The sequence below is a fragment of the Castor canadensis genome, chromosome 11 (genome assembly GCF_047511655.1).
Source record: "Castor canadensis chromosome 11, mCasCan1.hap1v2, whole genome shotgun sequence".
Taxonomy (NCBI): domain Eukaryota; kingdom Metazoa; phylum Chordata; class Mammalia; order Rodentia; family Castoridae; genus Castor; species Castor canadensis.
In genome coordinates, this window is record NC_133396.1 from 142,640,987 (window position 1) to 142,665,490 (window position 24,504).

At 38.6% G+C, this 24,504-nt stretch overlaps 1 protein-coding gene across 1 annotated transcript in view; it reads right to left on the minus strand.

The window, feature by feature from the left end:
• The window catches only part of Dnah14 (dynein axonemal heavy chain 14), a 279,653-nt gene that overhangs the window by 161,247 nt on the left and 93,902 nt on the right, over positions 1–24,504 (minus strand). The window contains exons 16-24 of the mRNA XM_074044804.1: positions 18,729–19,070; positions 17,886–18,255; positions 16,110–16,294; positions 13,680–13,925; positions 11,294–11,415; positions 4,822–4,993; positions 1,537–1,641; positions 1,334–1,452; positions 482–556 (exon numbers count right to left, since the gene is read on the minus strand). Of these exons, the coding sequence (XP_073900905.1) occupies positions 482–556; positions 1,334–1,452; positions 1,537–1,641; positions 4,822–4,993; positions 11,294–11,415; positions 13,680–13,925; positions 16,110–16,294; positions 17,886–18,255; positions 18,729–19,070 (1,736 nt within the window). The remainder of the gene's footprint in view (positions 1–481; positions 557–1,333; positions 1,453–1,536; positions 1,642–4,821; positions 4,994–11,293; positions 11,416–13,679; positions 13,926–16,109; positions 16,295–17,885; positions 18,256–18,728; positions 19,071–24,504) is intronic.

The following is a 24,504-nucleotide window of genomic DNA, read 5'->3' on the forward strand; positions in this document are numbered from 1 at the left end:
ACTGTAAGCAGATAGCAATGATAGATTAAAACATAAAAAGGAGAACATCAGAAGGACTAAACCAGGCTGGGCACATAGCTCAGTAGTAGAGTGCTTGTTTAGTATGTGCAAGGTCCTGGGTTCTATCCCCAAAACACACACACATACTCACACACAGACTAGTAAACCATTTGGGAAGTAAAAGTGGCAATGTGGATGAAACTGGAGGTCACTGAGCACAATGCCTTCTGAAAGCAGGCTGAAGCAGACACATGTTCAGATCCAGTCAGTTCTCAGGTGCCTATGAACTCAACATAACAGAGCCCATCTGAGTGCCAGCCATGAGGACACCCCCACACTGTATGCACACAGTTAGGTACCCTCTGCTCTATCAAAGCCCATGCCAGAAACTTTTCTGAACATTTCAACCTACATTAGTGGCTAACCAAATTTAATACAGATCTGTATGTCATATCATTTTAGCAGTTAAAATTGTACTTACTTTTTAAGCATATCAATCATGTTTTTTTCTATGTTTACCAGCCACTGCTCTACAGCACTTCTTATACGAACTTTCCTATAATTTGTTTCAAAAAATTATGAAGAGTATTATAATCTTATTTTAATTTGTATTTTTATATTTCAGTCTTTGATAAGTCTATTACTTATGGGACAAAGGACTATAATTCTCTAATACTTTCTGTTTTTTCTAGTTTTTTAACTTGAAAACATATTATCTATCTTTAGAAAATTCTGACATCAAAACCATAAATATACACAATAATTAGATATGCAAAATATGAATTATAAAATGAATTATATTACAAAATTTTTGGATTGTTCATGATCTTTTTTAAACAGGAAAGTTGGGTTGGGTCTTTGGTGGCTAAGAAAGTTTGGACAGGCATTTCTCAAATTAACTTATATCAGGAAGCACATGCCAGAGGTCAGAGAGCCCAGCTGGGGCTGGCAAGTCAGCCCAGGGGAACAGAGGGGCCTTGCTTGTTCTATTTGTCTGAGAGCCCAGGATAGTGAAACAAGGAGTTGGTAGAAGAAGCATTAACAACCTCAAAATATCAAATCTCCTTCCTATTTATGCTCATTTCATACAACCAAAAAGGAGGTTTTAAGGAAACTTAATGCAGTTTAATGACAGTCTACGGTTTGAAGATTACTTTCCTAACTTGCCATTACAGCAAGGTGAGAGAAGAGTGTGCTGTGGTGAAAAGAGGAAAGTGAAGGCCTTTGAAGAAATAGTTTGTGTAGCAAACTTTTACAATACTGGGAATTTCCAAGCAGAGACTTTGAAATGAGTCAGCTTTACAGGTCTCAGTCAGTAGCATATTTCTCGTACTTTGGCAGTATAAGACCTTCTCCTTCAGCAGATATGAGCATTTTGACAGAGGGAGGGCCAACTTCTTCTTTGCATATCAATACTTGTTTTATATTTTCAAAACATTTCCCAAGATGAGGCTGTGAGTCAGAAAACAATGTCAGTAACATCGCAAAATCCTGACCTGGTCAGGAAAGAGTACTGCTATCAGAATGTGCTGTTACCTGCACAGACTCAGGATTCCTGCTGTCACTTAGGACATCGAGAAGTTCAACATTGCTGAGAAAGTAAAATCTTGGGAAAATCATCCTTTTAGTTTCAAGGTAATCCTGTCCAGAACCAAAACAAATGGAATTCAGAACATAGATCTGATCGTGACAGGAGTCACATCCTTGGCTGGGCCTCCATGAATGAAGTTGTAATACTCCAGGAGTATCAGTCAGAATAACAGCCCATGCTCATTGAAAGCTATATTAAATTGCTCAACAGTTTTTCTTTTTTGGGAGGTACGGTATTAGGGGCTTGAACTCAGGGCTTCCTGCTTGCTTGGCAGGTGCTCTACCACTTCAGCCACACGTCCAGCCCTTTTTGTTCTGGTTATATAGGAGCAAGGGTTTTACTATTTACTCAGGCCAGCCTGAACTGCAATCCTCCTATTTTTTGGCTTCCTGCCATCGTTGAGATGATAGGCACACACCACCATGCCCAGCTTGTTTTAATTGAGGTGGAGTCTCACAAAGTTTTTTTTTTTTTTTTGCCCAGGTTGGCCTGGAACCTCCATCCGCTAGATCTCAATCTCCAAAGTAGCTATTTGACACATAACCACTTGCTGCCCAGCTTGTATTATTACTCTCTCTCCCATATCAACATACAGACTTCCCCCTTATCTGCAGCTGAGTACACCCCAAGGTCACCGTGGATAATACTGAACATTGTGATACGGTGACAGTTGCTCTGACAACCAAGGTGGTAACAAGTGACAGGTGGGCAGGTGGCAGGACAGTGAGGTGCACTGGACAAAGGTATGATTCATGTCCTGAGTGGGAATTATTTCTGGAATTTTCTGTTTAGTATCTTAAAATTGCAGATGACCATAAGTAACTGAAACAAGTGAAGCTGTGCATAGGGGAAACTGTGGTACCCACTGCCAGCTGAAGATGGTCTCTTCAGAGCTTTGTGTCCATACCACACCTCCCCCTCCAGCCTCTCCTCGAGTTGGATTGTCTCCCAATTTGTTGGCCAGGTCAGAAATCTAGGCATAATCTGTGACATTTTTCTCTAATCCTCTACTCATTCATCCAGTGTTCCTGGCATTCATCTTCATTGCAGCATTATGTTAATTGCCAGATATTTCCAGTCTTTAACTGGACCGTTCATATCTACTCTCACTATCTGCTGTGGCTTGGATATGGTTTTGAGTGCATTCCACAAGGCTCCTGTGCTGACATTTAATCCCCACAGGGAAGTACTGAGAGGGCAGAAACTGCAACTGATGATGGCATTTAGAGATGGGGCCTTTGGGAGGTGAATACAATAAATCAGGTCATTAGGGTAGAGGTGCTGTGATGGAAAGAAGATCAGAAGATGCCCACAGACAGACGTGCACCCTTTGTCTCCTACCATTGGGGGTCCTATGGTGCCTTGAGACAGTGAGCAAGATGTCACAGCTGGATGTGGGATGTAGTGGCACACACCTGTAACCTGAGCACTCAGGAGGCTGAGGCAAGAGGAATGCAAGTTTAAGGCCAGCCTGGGCCTGCTCAAAAAAAAAAAAAAAAAAGACCATTATCAGGTATCAGATGTGGCCCCTCAATCTGGGACTAGCCCAAACAAATCTCTTTACTTTCTAAATACCCAACCTCAGGGATTTCATTATAGTATCAAAAAAACATGCACTGCCCTTCTACACTTTTGTTGAAATTTGATTCCCAGTGTTTGGGTCACAAAGGCTCCACTTTCATGTAGGGATTTGCACTGCTCCTTTGGGGTTGGTCTAATTCTTGTAGGAGTGAGGTGTTCCTTCTCTCCCAGGACTGGCTTAGTTGCCACTACAGCAGGCTGCTAAAAAGCTGCCCTTGTGTCCTGTTTCTTTTCTAGGTGTGCACTTGCCCTCCACTTCTCTGCCATGAGACGAACCGACACCAGGCTCTCTACAGGTGATGGTGCCAAGCTCTTGGAATTCCCAGCCTCCAAAACTACCATTTCAAATTACCTAGTCTCAGGTGTTCTTTTATAGTAGCTAAGAACAATTAAGGCAGTGTCCAATACATAACTTGATGTTTCTTTCCAGAGAGATATTTGTGAATTAAATTATTTCAGTCTGCCACTTCAAATCCTTGAGTGGTTACTCAACATCAAAATGCCTTGCAATCTTAAGGCCCATCACTGCATCTCCTCTGTCTCCCTGGAGAGTCACATCTCTCTCCTCATCTCTCACTACCACTTTCCCATTTACTTGGTCCTCAGTAATGCAAAGATGCTCTGGGAGTAATGAAGAGGTCCATCTCAATGAGTGCCTCCCAACCGGGCTATGATTAACTGTGCTGTTTGGGTGTAGCTCCCTCAGCCTCCCCAAAGCATGACTGGGCCAACAGCCTCCTGGTGACAGCCACTGCGACCTGTGTCCAAGGGAGCGCTATGCATGCCTGGAATGCATCCTGGCTAGTGAAGTGAAGTATGTACACCATAAATCTCAAATGTTAGAGTCCAGTTTTTAAGAATATGGAGTCTAGCTGCAAATTTAATGTTCTGGAAATGTTAAAAATGTATGGAATCAGTATTTTATAAATTCATCAAACTATTCTATTCCACTTTTGCTGAAACTACAACTCAATAACAGTGGTGCTAAGAAAATAATTAATCTTCCTTAAGTACTTTTTGTGTCAGGCCTGGGCTTTGACTATATCATCTCAGTTAGCACAAGGCTTTCGAGAGGAGCCCAGTCCTTACTCTCAACTTAAAGAGAAGGGAGCTTTGGTTCTTTGCCCAAAGATCATTTAGATAGTTCATTCCTGTTTTTCTTTTTTTAATAAGCAGTACTGGGGTTTGAAGTCAGGGCCTTGTGTTTGCTAGGCAGCCACTCTATGACTTGAGCCATACCTCAGGCCTTTTTGCATTAGGTATTTTTCAAATAGGGTCTCAAATTTATGCCCAGACTGGCCTCAACCACCATCTCCTATTTACCCTTCCTGTAAACAGGCACCACCACACACAGCTTATTGGTTCAGATGGGGGTCTCTCAAACTTTTTGCCCAGACTGGCCATGAACCACCATTCTCCCAATCTCCACCTCCCGAGTAGCTGGAATTACAAGCATGAACCACCATCCCTAGGCCCGTACCTGTATTTCTTTTGATGGCATTTTCATTAGCTCCCCATATAGAGAGTTGGAAGAGTTGCTGGCAGTGCGAGGATGAAAGGGAGGTGTGCCCTGGAGTTATTTTCTGCAGTGCATCACTGCACTGTGGTGCAGGGGAGTGAGTCTGCACTTTGTGGTGCAGGAGTCTTACCTCAAGCCTTTTCTTCACATGCTCAAGGTGTGTATTACAGTGTTGCAGGAGCTCAAGGACTCCTGCAGAGGTGGTTATTCTTAAAGCATCCAGTTTGTTTAGAATTTTTGACATTACTTCCTTCCATATGGAGATAACCCGAGAGAAAAGTTTTGTTTCTTCTGGGAGCTGCCTTTAGAAATAAAATTAGCTGTGACCATTTTTGAAAGTGCTATAGTTAACGTCTACCATCTAAATGCACTTGCCACAGAATATGGTGGAATGTATAAAACAATTTTAATATTTTTTTTCCTTGATAAGTCATTAATTACAGACATTTTCAATTGTCTACTATATATAAGCAATGTATGTGGTAAGAAACACTGGGATAAATTAGACATGTAACTATCTGTAAACAAAATTATGCTTAGTGTGTGGCAGAATATGGCTATATACATGTTCTGCACAATGCAAGTACAAGTGGTTTATGTCTTGGGGTTGTATGGTTTGAATCGTGAATGTTCCCCAAAGGACCATGTGTCCCCAGCCTGTAGCACTATGAGAGGTGGTGGAACCTTCAGAAGGTGGGGCCTAATAGGAGGAAGGTAGGTCATTGGGAAAGTACCCTTAAAGTGCTCCCCCTCTCTCACTCTGCTTCCTGGCCACCAAGAGGTGAATGGCCTAGGCTGTGTGCTTCTTCCATGATGTACTGTGGTACCGCAGGCCCAAAGCAGCAGTCCAAGCGACCACAGACTGCAACCTCTGAAACTGCAAGCAAAGTAAATCTTTCTTCCTCACAGGTATTTTGTCACAAGTGGTAGAAAACCGGCTGATACAAAAGTGACAATGGGATCTAGGGAGAGCTTATTTGGAGAAGCCGCAGGATTTGGGTTTTAAAGGAACATGAAGTGAGGAAGAGAAGGCAGAGAGGACCTGCAGTCTGGGAGGAGAAAATACAGGTGGACATAAAATCATCAATAGATGATGATTTTTGATGATTACATAACCTCAGTTAGTAAGGAAATGCAAGGCAAGTGTCAGCCTCAGTACAGAAATTTTTTTTCTGCAGAATATTGTCATTATTTTACCCCATTGGGAAAGGAAAGCAAAGCCTGCTTGTGGCATGATAATCTATTGATATATTAGTTTGAGTCTTGCTTTTGCTGCTGTGGAGTTGAATATGGGAAGTATTTTCAAAAGTTGCTTGGTATTTCTCTTTCTCTGCTCACTTGGCTTTCCCATCCCATCCCAGCTCCAACCTGATTCAAGCTCCTTGTGGGTTGGGAGCTGAGGTAGGAGGACATGGGAAAGTCCCTTTCTTTTCATTCAGCTGGTGTTACTTCACATCCTGCTCACTTGTGAATGCCTCTGGCATGGCAGACATCTACAGAGTAACCGAGCTCCTTCCAGGAATCTTGGTAATGTACCTTTTTCCTGAGTGTTTTCAGCTGACCTCCTATGCCCAGTCTTCAAACTCTGGTTTTAAGTGCTGTGCTTCAGGGATTCTCTCAACAGCTGTTTCGGGTAGAGATCTTTCGAGGTAGCCTAGTGTGGGAACTTGTATTGTTTTTCCATGGTCTAAGTCAGATTCTTCACTTCCTCACCACTGTTGACATTTTGTGCTAGATGATTCTTTGTGCGTGTGGGGGTGAGGGTGGCTTTCCTGGGCATTGTTGGATGTTTACCAGTATCTTTGGCTCTACCCACTAGAGCCCGAGTAGCATTCCCTCAGTTGTGACAACTACAAATCATTCCAGGTTTTTCAAAATATCCATGACAGTAAAATCACTCATGTTGTGAGCCATGCATATTTGCACTTCTTCCTTGTACTACCATGCATAGCTGCTGCAGAATTCTCCACAGAAGAGGCAAGCATTTGTTGCCCCACCCTCCAGACTCTGGGGCAAAAAATGTCAAACTCTCCCTAGAACCCTCCCAACATTATCTTGTTCCCCACTGCAGCTCCAGTCACAGAGACAGCTTCCCTCTGTCAAGCGGTCCTCCCTCTGGGAGGCTCTAGTGCTGCCTTGCTCACTGAATTCCCACATTCCTGAGCTCCCTGTATACAGTTCTTCCAGCTCATCACCACCTTCTTTTTCATATTTTCCCCACTAGTATTGGCCCCATCATCCTTCTCCAGTAGTTAAAGGTCCATTATTGGCCTGTTTCTTTTTTCTTCCTTTTTAAAAAATATTTTTATTAGTTTATATTAGCTGTACATGGGGGTCATTGTGATATTTACATATGTGCTTACAATATACCTAGGTTAGAGTCACCCCCTCCATCATTCACCCTCATCTTCCTCCCCCTCTTCTTAAAACAACTTCAACAGGTTTCATTGTTCTATTTTCATACAACTACTTAAAGTACAACTACCACATTCACCCTCCTTTACATTCTCCATTTACCCTCTCCCCTCCCACTAACATCTACCTCTGAACAGGACCTGTTTTACATTTCTCTCTTATTTTTTTTAAAGTGTATATTCATTGTTCAAAGAAGTTTTGCTGTGGTATTTACATTCATGTATACACAATGTTTGTACCATATGCACCCTCTGAGACCCTCTCCCCACCTTCTCCCCCCTCCCACTGGTACAAACCCCACAGATAGGACCTCTTCTGCTCTCCTGTTTGTTTAAGATATCTAAACATTGGTTTCTTTGTGGCATTTCCATGTATATATGTATTATAACCTGAATTGGTTCATCTGTTCTGTTTTTCTCCTTTCTTCCTTAGTTCCCTTGTCCCAGGCATGCATAGCACTCCCTTGGACACAGGTCTCAGTGGCTGTCACCAGGAGGCTGTTGGCCCAGTCATGCTGTGAGGAGGCGGAGGGAGCTATGCCCGAACAGCATGGCTACTCATCGCCGGGTTGGGAGGCACTCATTGAGATGGACCTCTTCATTACTCCCAGAGCATCTCTGCACTATTACTGAGGACCAAGTAAATGGGAAAGTGGTAGTGAGAGATGAGGAGAGAGATGACTCTCCAGGGAGACAGGGGAGAGGCAATGAAGGGCCTTGAGATTGCAAGGCATTTTGATGTTGGTGATTTCAACAGGTTTAAAAATTCTATATTCATTCTTGTATAGGAAGGATAACAACCACATTCACCTTCTTAACAGTCTTCTTTTACCCTCCCCCTACCATATGTGACCTCCCTTAGTGTGACCTGTTTTTCATAATATTGCTTGTATTTGTATTGTGCCTATATTCCACATATGAGAGAAAACATGCAGCCTTTGGCTTTCTGAACCTGGCTAACTTCACTTAAGATGATATTCTCAAGTTCCATCCATTTACCAGAAAATGACAATAATTTCATTCTTCTTTGTGGCTGAATAAAATTCCATTGTATACAAATACCACATTTTCTTAATCCACTTATCAATAGCGAGGCACCTTGGTTGTTTTCCATAGCTTAGCTATTGTGAATAACGCTGCAATAAACATGGGTGTGCAGGTGCCTTTGTTGTAACCTGACTTCCATTCCTTAGGGTATGTGCCTAGGAGTGGTATTGCTAGATCATATGGCAGTTCTATTTTTGGTTTTTTGAGGAGCCTCCATTCTGTTTTCCATAGTGGTTTTACTAATTTACATTCCCACCAGCAGTGTATAAGGGTTCCTTTTTCCCTACATCCTCACCAACATTTGTTGTTGTTTGTGTTCTTGATGATAACCATTCTAACAGGAGTGCAGTAGAATCTTAACATGGTTTTGATTTGCATTTCCTTTATGGCCAGGGATGCTGAGCATTTCTTCATGTTTTTTTTTTTGCCATTTGGACTTCTTCCTTTGAAAAGCTCTGTTCAGTTCATTTGCCTATTTTTTCATTGGGTCATTGATTTTTGGGGAGTTTAGTTTTTTGAGCTCCCTGTATATTCTGATTATTAATCCCTTGTCACATATATAGCTGGCAAAGATATTCTTCCATTCTCTGGGCTTCCTCTTCAATCTGGTGACCATTTCTTTTGTTGTGCAGAAGCTTTTTAATTTCATGTAGTCCCATGTGTCAGTTCATTCTCTTAGTTGCTGAGCCATTTGAGTTCTATTTAGAAAGTCATTGCCTATGCCTATTAGTTCCAGTGTATTCCTTGCTCTTTCCTGTACTAGCTTCAAAATTTCAGGTCTTATATTAAGGTCCTTAATCCACTTTTGAGTTGATACTTGTACAGGGAGAAAGTCATGGATCTAGTTTCAGTCTTCTGCATGCAGATATCCAGTTTTCCCAGCAACATTTGTTGAAGAGGCTGTCTTTTCTCCATCATATGTTTTGGGCTCCTTTGTCAAAAATGAGCCTGGTGGGCATGGCTGTGTGGATTCATGTCTGGGTCTTCTATTCCATTCCACTGGTCTACATGTCTGTTTTTGTACATTTGATGTACCAAAATTGAACCAAGAGGTTATAAATCACCCAAACAGATCATAACAAGCAATGTGACTGAAGAGGTAATGAAGTCTGGTGAAGTTCATCAAATGAACTTCATTTGATGGCACCTTCAAGGTCTTTTAAGTATGGAATCATATCATCTGCAAATAGGACAATTTCACTTCCTCCCTCTTTGAATCCCTTTTCTTTCTTTCTCTTACCTTATTGCTCTGGGTAGGAATTCTAGTACTATATTAAATAAGAATGGGGAGAATGGACACCCTTGTGTGTAAGAAGTACCAAGAGGTACTTCTCTTCTATTCCTGGTTTCATCAGAGCTTTTATCATGAAAGGATGTTGAATTTTGACAAAGGCTTTATCTGCATCAATTGAGATAATCATTTTTGTCCTTGATTCTGTTTATATGCTGTATTACATCAATTGATTTATATATGTTGAACCATCCTTGCATTCCTGGAATGAAATCAATTTGATCATAGTGTACGATATTTATTATGTGCTGTTGAATTTGGTCTGCAAGTATTTTATTGAGAATTTTTGTATCTATGTTCATTAATGAGACAGGGCTGTAAATCTCTTTTGTTGGTTTTGGAATAAGTGCAACACTAGCTTCATAGAATGAGTTAGTTTAAGGAGTATTGGTGTGTGCTCTTCTTTAAAGGTCTGGTAGAGTTTGGCAGTGAAGTCATCAGGTCCTGGACTTTTCTTTCTTGGGAGACTTCATTACCTCTTCAATCACACTGCTTGTTATGATCTGTTTAGGTGATTTATAGCCTCTTGGTTCAATTTTGGTAGATCAAATGCATCTAGAAATTTCTTAATTTCTTCTAGATTTCCCAGTTTATTTTAATATAAGTTTTCAAAGTATTCCCTCATGATCCTCTGGCATTGGTATTAGTTGTGTTATCCTCCTTTTCATATCTACTTTTATTAATTTTGGTCTTTCCCTTCCCTCTTCTAGTCAGATTGGTTAAGGGTTTATCAATCTTATTAATCTTTTCAAAGAACCAACTTTTTAAAAATTTATTCTTATTTTTTTTGGTCTCTATTGCATTAATTTCTGACCTAATTTTTATTATTTCTTTCAATCTGCTAGTTTGGTTTGGTTTGTTTATGTTTTTCTTATCTGTAGAATCTATCATATAGCTTCCTTCAGCATCTCTTAAAAGCCTCAGCAAATTTTATACAAGAACAACTTGGTGACATTTTGAACCCCCCTTACCTAGGAATCTGATCTCTCCACTAATGAGAATAATCTTTTGTAAAACATAGCATTAAAGTTTGAATATAAGACTAAAAGTTATGGCAGCCGTAAGGATATACTCCTTAGTATATGGATTCACCTTGGAAGACTTTCAGAATAACTTTTAGGTTAACACATTAGAAGAATCCCAAGCATACATATGACAAGAACAGTATAGCAAAAACAAGTCTTGTTTCCTACCTAACAATACTTACAGCTGAACAGTTCTCTTTTATAAACTTCCAGGGCACTGTGTCTCTTCCCAAAACAAAGTTCAAAGTGCTTTGCCTGACCTTCATCACTCTCACAGGCCTTCCTAGCATCCTCCTGACTCCCTGCCTTACTTAAGAATGGCTCTTAGACCAACTTATATGATTTACTCTCAATAGTTTAAATTCTGCCTACAAACTCTTCTGTCTCAAATTAAGCACTCTTAGTGCCAATCACTTAAACAGTTAATAGTTGATTAATTTGAATGCTATGAAGGAAAGGAAAAGGTAGAATTTTTGATAACTGCTAAAGTCCTAAATTCATCTACTTAGTTCAAAGCAAGAAATTCTCATTAATGCATGAATGCTACTAAAAACACATTACACATTGAAGTCACACTAGTATCTCAGAACTAAACACACACATACATTGTGGCTTAAGGGTTGTAATTTTTTATATCTTCCTATTAACATCTTTATATAAAAATAAACTTTTTTGAAAGAAAAAGTAATAATGATCCAGCAGATCTGTCTGTAGGTGGATAGTTTACTGTTCACTGAAGACATGATTTCTTAAGGATCCAAGAAACTTAGTTCCCCACTCTGCATTTTTATCTGTATACAGTATATTTAAAATTTTTTTTTTAACCTTTGTATTTCTGAAGAATGAAAGATTGGTTCAAGATAAAGCCAATTTCTTTGGCAATTCATCCATTCCTGAAGGGTATGGGAGAAGAGATTTAAGTTTCGATCCCATTCACTCAGAAGGTCCTATAAAACCAAAAATGTACACATGCATGAGTCTAAATATATGAATTAGCCTATAAGAATCATATAAGAGTAACTGAAGTCAAAGATGATTACCAATCATGGAACATACAGAAAATTATTAATAGATTGACACATAAATGAAAATAAATTTAATTTTGCTTAGTTTTGGGGTTTTAAGATGTTCTGTTCATCTAATTTTCTCTTATATTTATGTGATAAACAATTATTTTTTGTAAAGACTTGTGTAGCACACACATGTATATAGAAATAAACACGAATATTCCACTCAGTCACTTCTTCCTTCCTATTGCAGAAGAAATACAACCAGGAGTTTAGAGTGCATATTATTTCAGTCCCTTCTGTAACCCACATATGCACATGTAATATGTTTAATAGTTTACATAAATGCAACCATGTTATACATTGTTCTGTAACATGTTTTTCAAAAAGCTAACAATGACTTCTAGAGAGGTTTCATGTCACTAAAGATTTTCTTCATTCTTTTAATGATTTCAGAAAATGCCATGGTATGGATCTTTTCTGAGCTAGCATATTTATTAAAATAATAGGAAAATGGACTCCTGGGGGGACCACATGTGATTCATTTATAGTTGTCCTCTGGTATTCACCTCCATAGTTCTTTCTTTCTTACATATTTTGATAGCTTTATTAAGGTATGATTGATACACAGTAAATGCTGCATATTCAAAATGTTCACTTTCCTAAGTTTGACATATTCTTATGACTGTGAAATGACTGCTAGGACCATTTCCCTGAAAGGGATCCTTATGCCCTGTTGTAAGACCTTCCTTCCATTTCTTCTAATGCTCTCAAATGGTTGTTGGCCTGGCTTCTGGCAGCTTCCTCATAGTCACATGCCATCAACTGTATCTGCTAAATACATGAATATATTGCAAGCTCTAACTTCATTGGCTCTCCATACTTTCAATAGCATCTCCTATCAGGGAATCTGCCAGGCTCTGCTTAGTTTCTTCTCTTTTTCCCCAGTCAAGGTTTAGAAACTCAAAGTAGTGGGTTGGTGTAATCACAGGGCTGGCTTTATCTTGTGTGTTTCTTATACCCCAGAGATTCTTGTCCTTCATTCCCTGGTTTCCCCTGTCCTGAAAACCATTGCTCCATATATTTAGTCTGGTTTGATTTGGGTGTTGGGGGCTGGGTGATAAAGCTGGCCCCTATAATCAACATGTTTAGAAGTAGAAGTCTTTGTGTGTATGTGTGATGTTCTTCTCAGCTTCTTGACTATGCCCATTTATCATTTATTAAATTCATTTTTTAGTTTTAATAAAGGAATTTAATGCTTTTATTCATTTTCATAGGACTCTAGCTAACTGTGACAGGTTTGATATGTAATTCTCTCCTTGTTGCTTATTTCTAAATGAAAAATGGATTACATTTCCTGTACATTCAGATAGTTCTTTTTAAATTTTCATTTTTTTGGTTTTTGTTTCATTTTTTGCTGCTCATTTTTTATTTTACTACAAGTAGTTAGAATATATTTTATTTGGTTTATCATCTTTTTTTGTAATTTATTGGCTTTTTTCTTTAAGGCCTACTTATGACATTTTTCTTAAATGTTTGAGTATTTGCAAAGAATGTTAATTCCACTTGTTGAGTACATGCCTTTTTGTGATTATTTATCTATCTGTGTAGGGGTATGTACATATGTGTATGATCTATTATATTAATTTTGCTACTGAATATCTGTATTTTATTAACTATTACTAGGTTTCCTAAAGTTTGAAGATAATTTGTAGGTATGTTACTGGAGGTGGGGCTACCAAGTCAGGGATTATTAGGATACACTGAACACATTGACTTTTTTTTTTTTTTTTTAGGATAAAAGTCAATGTTTGTAGGATCATATAATTAGATGATCTAAATTTATCTTGTCTGTTCAAATTAAACTTTCTGCTGTTCCCTCATGAACAATTAATGTTTCTAAAAAAATTATTCTTAGCATTCAAACTATGAAATATTCAATCTCATTTCTACATGAGTATATGAAAAATTTATATAATTCAAAAGTAAATGAAAATTTTAGAAGGCAAAACATTAAAGTGGCAAACTGTAGAAAATTAAAACATTTTCTCAGCTCTTGGGAGGCCGAGGCAGGTGGATCATGAGTTTGAGGCAAGCCTGGGCTACTCAGCAAGACCCTGACTCAAAAAGCAAACCAACCAACCAACCAACCAACCAACCAAACAAACAAACAAAAGACATTTTATCTTTGCCATAGTATTTACCTTAATTGGCCCAAGATAGGGAGATCCTTTAATTGTTGTAAGTACAACTTGAGATTCTTCTAACTGAGCTAATATATCATCTATAGATGAGATTACCAAGATAGAGTAAGTCTCTGTGTGATGAAGAACTAAGTGTAAAGGAGTTGTGTTCCAAAGATCAATAATCTTAAACAGCATTTTTTCAAGAGCAGCTTCATTAGTTGCTGAGATTGATATTTCATTTATTTCACTCTCATATTGAAACATCTAAAATGAAAAAATTATTCTTTAATATCCAGTGGAGAAAATAATTCCCAAAACATTTAAAATGGAAGATCTACATGCATAGCTTGAAAGATTCATCAGAAGAATTGAAAAGCTGAGTCTGGTTGAGTTTCCATCCTCACCCGGGACTTCAGGTTTTAATTATCCTCACCGTTTCACATTCTTCATGCTCACTGAAGATTTCTAATCTTCCTGTTATTCTAGTCAGTGTAAAGATTATATTCCTTCTGTACATGTGCAGGTGGTAATATTCCCATCAGCTTTCTTTCCTCTGCACTAATACCAACTGCTTAATTACATTGTGACATGTTTTTACTTGCCATAATAAATTTTGGAGTATATCTATTTAAGAAGATGTAACTCTCATCAACATAGATGTCTATGGCACCCCTTTCTTTGCCATACCTCCTTGAGGATCTGTTTCTTGAATACATTAGTGGAATACATACAGGCCTTCTTCCCATGTGCACTGACTATCACTTCTCCCAGAAGTGCCTGACATAAACAAACTCTCCAGGTTCACTCACCGTAAGACAAGGGACTTATCTATTCATCCCCTCTGTCATTATAACTAACTCTCAGAAGAAGTAGTTGCCCCAGCTCCTGGCTACAGCACTTCAGAACTAAAAACCTTCTCTGGCTCAAATGTTACACTAAAGCAATTTGTACCCTCAAAAATCTGCAGAAGGCTTTATTTTTGAACTAACTATTCATGCTAGAAAGGCAAAGATAGCTCACTGGGGCTCTTGGAGGTATCATAGGCCATCATGCCATGTAGACCTCCAACTGCTCTCCTCTCTGCCTGTCTGTCTTAACTTTTATTGCTTGCTGTGACTCCTAGTTTGCCAAGTTATTGCCCTCAACTAGCCCAGGGATAGTTCCCATAACTTAAGGGTCTGACAATGAAAGTATGGAAATTGTGCAATGTTTTCAGCATGCAAGTTTGAATAACTCAACTGTTGGCACCAACCCTTTTTTCTAAAATTGCTTAGGTATTTTACTGGATCTGTCTTGGGCACATAGAACATTTAGGACACTCTGTCAATAATTCAGGAAAAGATAACAGATTTAAATAGGATGTGGATTCAAAGACCAGGAGAAGACTAAAGATTATTTCATGACTTTTAGTGTAAGCAATTGATAGAATGCAGCTGCCACTGACTGAGATAGAGGATATAGAAGAAGAGTAGAATTTGAAACAGGGAGATCAAAGATAAACTTTTTTGATATGCCAATTTTGAAATATCTAAGATATAAGAGAGGAGATAATGAATAGGAAATTAGATATATCAGTCTGGAGTTTAGGAGGAAGAGTGAGATTAGGATTGAAAACATAAAATAATCTAATTTTAAAATCAATTAAAGTTGTCCTAAAAATTCTTTTTGAATTCTTTAAAAATATTTCTTACATTCCTCATTACAACAGAATTATAGGTGAAAAATGCTATTTTGGATTACATTAGATATTAGTAAACCATTAAGTGGTTTATGCCTTTAATCCTAGCTACTGAGGAGGCAGAGATCAGGAGGATCATGGTTCAAAGCCAGCCTGGGAAAAGTTCGTGAGTCCTCATCTTGAAAAACCCTTCACAAAAATAGGGCTGGTGAAGTAGCTCAAGGTGAAGGCCCTGAGTTCAAGCCCCAGTGCCACAAAATAAATAAATAAAATTTATTAAGTTAGGCAGGAAAACAGAAACATTTTTAAACATGGAAAAGTTGGAAATATGTAACACAGCGTGTGTGATAAATCAAAGTTACTGCTAGTTAGGCACTGTAAATATAATATCAAGTTATTGGCAGGGCTACCTTAACATGCTCCTAGTATATTTTCATTTAATTTAAAATGAGATGAGTAGATTTGACTTTTCCATTCCTACAAAATATAATCTAAGAAGTAGCACTGTTTGAATAATGAAATTTGTCACATATGATGACCACCGTTACTGTCCTCCACTCTCCTACACAATGGCGGTATGACTAGCCTACCCACCGTCTCCGATTAAGCACAGCCTCCTATCAACTATTATCTACTAAAATGCTCTGATTTTCCCTTACACTCTATAAATGTTTCCCTTTCTAATTCCTATTCTTTGTACATTTACTTGCCTACTTAAAATTTCCCCCTCCAAGAGCTCAATCTGTTTTCTTCAAATTACTTTCATTTACCTTGAGGGCTAGCAGATCCTCCACTGGACAGTTTTTATCAAGGGACTTTCCCACGACCTCCTGTATAGCCTCCCAGTGCCTGGGCTTCAGACATGGGTTTCCCATTGCCATGATAATTGGCAGCTTTTGTTTAAAATCCATCACTGACTGCTTAAGGTGTGCTACCATGTCATTTTTAGGCAAACCTACAAACAATGAATATGCAGGCTTACAATATGTTCAACACATTTTTTAACCAAAGCAATTGAAAAAAATAAGAATGTTTCCTTAAAATTTGCTAATTAATACAATACTAGTCTATCAATTACTAGTCTGCATTTCAATGAGCTTCACTGACATCACTCTTCCATAAGAATCAAGTAAATTAACAAAATGCAATTGTCAGGATTGGTGACTAAAATCCAAGACTACTAGACCAAGTCATCTTGGAATATGTGGTATCCAGATGGAAGCTACCCAAGGGTTTCCTGGACTTTCACTGATAGATCCACAGACAGATGGTGCACATAGGCGTGTTCATAACACTTTCAACATTTAAAGTTTGCTGGGAAAGGAAGAACATCAAGGTGAAAAAGAATCCACTATCACTATTGTTTCACAAAGAAAATATTTCAACACCAAAATGTAGAAAATATAGGTGACAACGTTGCCATACATTGTTGTTCTGTACCCTGGCACTGGTAGACCATCCAGGAACACGACTCAAAATCTGTACAGATGAAGGTTCAACCCTTATAACCTTTCTATTCAACTTATGAATTAAAAAGGGGGGTGATAGAGAAATAGCCAAAAGTTGGAGATCCAGTAGAACTAAAACTACATTCATGCGTTTGAAAAACCAATTTGTACATATGGGGATTCTTCTATAAAACTTCATTTAATATAGCAAGAGATGGTTAAATAGAAGGCCAAGAAAATAACTTCAGTTTTTGCCAGTATCAATTCTGGCATTCAGCAAAGTTTTATCTGGGAAACTATGGGTAACACAAGTGTTGCCTACTGTGTTACTTACTGTTCTCTGAAACATGTATGGGAAATACTAAAAGTGAAGGTTCACAGTGAGTTGTCATGTTAAAGCATTGAGACTATGGTTTACCAGGCTTTTCTTTTTACTAAACATTTTGTGATAGTTATATTTCTTATACATTTATTATGCTTTTTTATTTGTTTTGGTGGTGGTGAGGATTGAACCCAAAACATGCGTGCTACCACTGAGTCACATCCCCAGCTTGTATGATTTTAAAATGAACCAAATAAAGTGTTTTTTATGGATTTTCAGGAGAGGAAATTTTAGCATGAGGTATGGCTAAGCATTAAGGGAGGAGTCCCTTGGGTAAATGAAATGCAAGTCTCCTGGAAACGGTAAGATCAAATACAGCGCAATCACAAGAACAATATCTCTGCAATGGCAAGACTTCAAATCTGAAAAAACCTCTCAAAATGACTTTTCTGTTTTCCTCACTGTCCAAAAGATACTATGTGCATAGCAGAGTATGTGGGGAAAGATTCTGCAGGTGGTCCAAACCCTTAGAATCAAAACTTATTCTCAAGTATCTAGAGTTGTACCTACAGAACCAATTTCTAAAGGGTACAAAAATTAATTAAGTTGTTCCCTTAATCTCTTTCAGCAAACAACTCCTACCAAATCTCCTGTACTTCCTGTCTCTCCAGCCTCTGAGAATGGGTGAAAAAACCAAGGACAGTGATCCTGCTGCTCAGAGCCCATTTTGAGTGTAATCCTGGATGGGTGGGAAAATTCGAGAAACATACTTTTACCTTTTTCTAGCACATGGATTATATGCAGCCACTTTGAAACACTTCTCTGCACTAAATCTACATCAATAGTTTGAAGAGAACATTTCCTCCATTCCCAAAAGAGTGTTCCCCACTCCTCTTGTGCTTCCCACAGTATTTTCCTCAAGGTTAAGTCACATTCAATGTCAGCAATCTCTGAGAGCACAATCTGAGCAATCTCCTCCAAATTAAAAGAGTGTATTTGATGCTGGGAGTCCTCGAAATGATCCTGGTAATTTGAATATATGTCAGCTTTGTGAGCCAGACTTGCAACTTCCTCTGACAGAGTCCGGACCATTTCCATTGCTGTTGCTGCTTTCGTACTTGCACACAAGAGAACAGGAGTTCTTATCTAAAAAAATAGCAGTAAGACATTCTAAGAGACCAAACTGGTCAGAATTTAACCATGTTTTACTGGCAATTACATTAGTACATAAACTGGTAAGTGAGTGAAGACAGAAATATGATCATCATTTGGCCCTAAAGCCTGGAAAGATTTCAGGGGTTTTAGCCCTTTTTTATGCTTCAACCTGTTGAAGTCTATGGTAAAATTACCATCTTCGCTGCTGTTTGTTGATTAGCTTCATTCACAGAAGAAAATGCTAAACTCCAACTAGAGGTAACTGAAAATAAGAGATGTAATTTTATTTCCCATTCAAGTTCACAAATTACCAAAATTCTGTGGATCCCAGGTTTAGAATACTTGGATTCAATTATTTAGGCAAAGTTCTACAGCAAGCAAATATCGATATGCATAGTATTACATGAGACTATGATCAAGTTTTTAGTGAGAAAAAAAACAACAAAAAGAAACTCAACACTTACTTTGGCTTTTAAATTGCTAACGTCCACTCGTAATCGGGTAATACATGATTCCAAGTTATTCCTGAACTTAGCGATAGCTGCATCTCTGGTGGTTGTACTTAACTTCAGAGATGTTTTTAGCTGACTGAACTTGATAGAGAGAATTTTATATAGGGCATTCTGCTCTTCTGAAATATCAACTTCATAATACTTTACAACAGAATATAGCTGAGAAACTGTTGAGTACTCTTTTTCCAATCTAGATATTTTTGAAGAAATTGTATCCAAAAAAGCAAATTGTTCCACAAATTCTTCTATTTCAGTGGGGTCACATTCTAGTTGTTCCAACGATGATTCTACAACCTGAAACCATCGATATACCAATTATAATTATGCAATGATCCTTCACTATTTTAGAAGACTAATTCTTGCTTTTAATTTCCCTTGATTCTAGAAATATACCTACAAAAAACCCCCAAAGATATCACCTGGACATAATTTTAAGTATTGTTTAAGTGCTAGAGAATTAACATAATCAAATCCTTCTATTATTAACAGAAGACACTTGAATAAATACCACATTCAAAATTTAACTAAGGCATAAAAGAAGTACGCTATGAATAACTGTTCAAGACCTAACTAATAAGAACAAACAGCAAGAGTGCAGTTGAAATGTGAATGGAGCATGGCTGTTGCCATTCATGATGTAGGTTCTTTATTACGTGGTCTCATTCAGAAGGTGTGTTTGCTGATCAGGTGTTATTTTCTCTAGTTTGCACACAAGGAAACTCAGTCTCAAAGGGACTGGTTACCTTAAGATCAGGAATATGGTAAGTAACAGAACTATGATTCAAATCCTAATCAAAATCACTGACAGCCAATTTCAAATGTTCTAACCACAAAAATGTACATTGTATCCCATAAATGTATTCAACTATTATTTTCCCATTTATGGTAAAATTAGTTTAGAATACCAAAAAATATTATTAGGGAGTTTTGAAATCATTAACTCATTTAATTCTTGTAACCACTCCAGGTTAGGTACTAATTCCAACATCCCATTTTTTGGAAGAGGGGAGAATTAGAAAATGACACCATTCTAAGATCTCATTTTACTGGAATGAAGAAGTGCTGGGGAGAAAAGTATTTATCTTAGTGGGTAAAATATTTTGTTTTCACCTAATAGTAGAGAAATACATTTCATCATGAGAATCACAAATAGTTGTATACTTAAAGAAATTAAAATCTAGAAGAACCTAAATGAAAAGAATGGAAAGGAGATGGCACCAAGCAGCAGCTGATGGCAGAACAGGACAAGAAGTAACAGCAAAATGGGAGACACAGCAAGAGGGAAGCTGGGCACCTCCCACTGGAGGCACCAACTATGAACCGAGTTAGAAAATTCAGAAGTATACTGCTCACTGGAAACACACTTGATGAGAAGGTGAAAAGCAATGGGCAAGATTAACTCAGCAAATACACATCCACCAAAACCCAGGAGGACTCTTATATCTACTGGGCAAGTTAAAGCACTGAAAGATGCCTATTATGTTTTGTGATAACAAATGCTATTTATTAATTTAGTTATTTTTGACACAGGGTCTCACTATGTAGCCCAGGCTGGCCTCAAACTCACGATCCACCTGCTTCAGGCTTCAAAGTGTTGGGGTTACAGGTGTGTGCCACCACGCCTGGCTTGGAACACTTTTTAAAGATGATTTAACAATTATAAACCAAACTATACAGAAGCTAGGGATAGACAGAAAGCATCATTAGAAATGTGAAGAGATACTGATTAAAAGCATAATCAGAGTAAGTTTAAGAACAGCTCTTTCAGAATTTTTGTATGTGTCTGGTGAGCCAAATATGCTAACACTAGTAATTTGAAAGAGTATTATAATAAAAGAACTTTATTCTTCTCCCACTTTCCTCCATATTTTAAAAGAAGAACTGCTTTTTGGATGAAATAGACATCCACATCCAAGAATTTCCTGGTTATTCACAGATAATAAAAAAAAAAGTCCTCTGGTTACTTTTGGTTTACAAAAATTCACAACTAAAAACTTTAGTTCCACTTAATGATCAAGAGTCCAAACTTTACTTCAAATTAAAGTCTGCAGTTCAGAAGATAGGTGTGTGACTAGCTGCTTTTTATAGTCTCTGACTTCTTATTCTATACTTTATTCTATACCTTAGCTTCTGAGGCAGTTTCTGACCCACCCCCACCCTCAACTCCAGCTGGAGCAGGAACCAGGGGCAGGAAAGGACTTCATTGTCTGGTGCTGTCTGAATCAGTGCACATGCTCAGAGCTGCCTGGTGTGACCATTAATAGACTCCTCAGTGATGCCCACTGAGAACCGGGCAACTGGAATTTTCTGGAACTGTGCACCTTATTTATGGTTTTATAGGTTAGGTTATGGGTCAAAGAAAAATGGAAACTGTGAGAATCAAAAGTTTATTTCTCTTTAATTTAAATCTGGAAGCTGGTAGCCCAAGGCTGGTATGGCAGCTGTGCCCTATGAAGTCTTCAGAGATTAAGCTATGTGGGAACCAGGCTCCAAGGCTTTCTGCTCTGTTCTCTGTCATAGAACAGTACATCCATATTGAGAGCAGAGTGAAGGACAGAAAACAACACAAAGTCCACACCAGCTGGCTTTTCAGGATAGGAAGCCCAGGTCTTCCTCTTGAAGCAAACTTGGGAACAAGGAGCCGGTGCTCCACTGCTGCTGCCCTTCATGAGGGGCTGGATGCAGGAGCTAGTAGCTTTTCATGGCAGCTGGTGTTGGATAGGCCCACAGTCTCTAATTCTGAGCTTCAGTTTTGAGGTTTATTTCAAGCAAATATTAACCATATATTGCAGAGTCCTCTCATTAGTGACAAATCTTTTTTTCATCTCTCTTTATCTTAACCTGCTGTTATTTCTCAGTTATTACATTATCACTTAAAGAACAGTGGCAATGTTTATTATGCCCTAAAACTCGACACGTAGGTGTAAGAAGCCTTGCAGCAGACAGTTACCGGGGGCTGACTTGAAACCCCACACTCCTTGCCTTGCTGCCTTTCTCTGCTAGAAGGCAGGAGCTGAAAGTATGCTACTCAGACTGCCTTCCAGCCATAGGTACACCTGAGACAGTTTTGCTGATGACAAGTGAAGTTTACCACATAGCCTTCTCTGCCTCTCCTTGTTTTTGCTGGGAGAGAGCACAGCACCTCCTGGGTGACGGTCGGTTGTCACAGAGAACAGAGCAGAAAGTCTTGGAGCCTGGTTCCCTCATGGCTTCGCCATCATTACCCCAGCCCTGGCTATCACACCCAGACTTCCTTTTGCCTAACAAATATTTAGTACTGGTTCCTGGGTTTTCTGTATAAGTACTGCATGCTAACCGACTGCACCACTGGAGTTCCCTGGGTTTTCTGATACTTGCTGGGAAATGCAGTTCTAGACACAACAGAGAGTAATTTTTTAAATAATTTATAGGACTATTGTTGGCCTAAATAGAATGTACATTTCATTATATGTAGCACAAAGCATAGTTCAGCTAATGGGCATTTCAATCTTCTCTTAAATTCTTTTTTTTTTATTTGAAAGTAAGTTTATTTTTTAAAAAAGCACTATGCGGGTTAGCACTGTGCAGGCCAAGCAAACAAACCAAGCCCACATCTGCAGGGCCTTCACTTCTAGTCTATCTTCTACTGGACTGAAAAATGCTGGACTGACTGTCAAGTTGGGAGAGGAGCGCACAGGATCTGGACCCACTGTAGTGGGATTTCTTTTTTTTTTTTTTAATTTTTATTGTTTATTATTCACATGTGCATACAATGCTTGGGTCATTTCTCCCCCCTGCCCCCATCCCCTCCCTTATCACCCACTCCGCCCCCTCCCCTCTCCCCCACCCCCTCGACACCTGGCAGAAACTATTTTGCCCTTATCTCTAATTTTGTTGAAGAGAGACTATAAGCAATAATAGGAAGGAACAAGGGTTTTTCCTGGCTGAGGTAAGGATAGCTATACAGGGAGTTGACTCACATTGATTTCCTGTGCGTGGGTGTTACCTTCTAGGTTAATTCTTTTTGATCTAACCTTTTCTCAAGTCCCTGGTCCCCTTCTCCTATTGGCCTCAGTTACTTTTAAGGTATCTGCTTTAGTTTCTCTGCATTGAGGGCAACAAATGCTAGCTAATTTTTTAGGTGTCTTACCTATCCTCATATCTCCCTTGTGTGCTCCCACTTTATCATGTGCTCAAAGTCCAATCCCATTGTTGTGTTTCCACTTGATCTAATGTCCGCATATGAGGGAGAACATATGATTTTTGGTCTTTTGGGCCAGGCTAACCTCACTCAGATTGATGTTCTCCAATTCCATCCATTTACCAGCGAATGATAACATTTCGTTCTTCTTCATGGCTGCATAAAATTCCATTGTGTATAGATACCACATTTTCTTGATCCATTCGTCAGTAGTGGGGCATCTTGGCTGTTTCTGTAACTTGGCTATTGTGAATAGTGCCGCAATAAACATGGGCGTGCAGGTGCCTCTGGAATAACAGTCTTTTGGGTATATCCCCAAGAGTGGGATTGCTGGATCAAATGGTAGATCAATGTTTAGATTTTTAAGTAGCCTCCAAATTTTTTTCCAGAGTGGTTGTACTAGTCTACATTCCCACCAACAGTGTAAGAGGGTTCCTTTTTCCCCGCATCCTCGCCAACACCTGTTGTTGGTGGTGTTGCTGATGATGGCTATTCTAACAGGGGTGAGGTGGAATCTTAGTGTGGTTTTAATTTGCATTTCCTTTATTGCTAGAGATGGTGAGCATTTTTTCATTTGCTTTTTGGCCATTTGAATTTCTTCTTTTGAGAAAGTTCTGTTTAGTTCACTTGCCCATTTCTTTATTGGTTCATTAGTTTTGGGAGAATTTAGTTTTTTAAGTTCCCTACATATTCTGGTTATCAGTCCTTTGTCTGATGTGTAGCTGGAAAATATTTTCTCCTACTCTGTGGGTGTTTTCTTCAGTTTAGAGACCATTTCTTTTGATGAGCAGAAGCTTTTTAGTTTTATGAAGTCCCATTTATCAATGCTATCTCCTAGTTACTGTGCTGCTGGGATTCCATTAGAAAGTTCTTACCTATATCTGCTAACTCCAGAGTATTTCCTACTCTTTCCTGCATCAACTTTAGAGTTTGGGGTCTGATATTAAGATCCTGATGCATTTTGAGTTAATCTTGGTATAGGGTGATATACATGGATCTAGTTTCAGTTTTTTGCAGACTGCTAACCAGTTTTCCCAGCAGTTTTTGTTGAAGAGGCTCTGTCTTTTCTCCAGCGTATATTTTTAGCGCCTTTGTCAAAGACATGTTTTTTGTCTTTACTTTTGTTGTTGAGTTCTACTTTTACTGCATTGTGATCAGATAGTATGCATGGTATAATTTCTGTTTTCTTATATTTACAAGGCTTGCTTTGTGCCCTAGGATATGATCTATTTTGGAGAAGGTTCCATGGGCTGCTGAGAAGAATGTGTATTGTGTAGAAGTTGGATGAAATGTTCTGTAGACATCAAGTAGGTCCATTTGATCTATTGTATATTTTAGATCTTGAATTTCTTTATTGATTTTTTGTTTGGATGACCTATCTATTGATGATAATGGGGAGCTAAAGTCCTCCAAAACCACTGTGTTGGAGTTAATATATGCTTTTAGGTCTTTCAGGGTATGTTTGATGAAATTGGGTGCGTTGACATTGGGTGCATATAGGTTAATAATTATTTCCTTGTGGTCTACTTCCCCTTTTATTAGCATGGA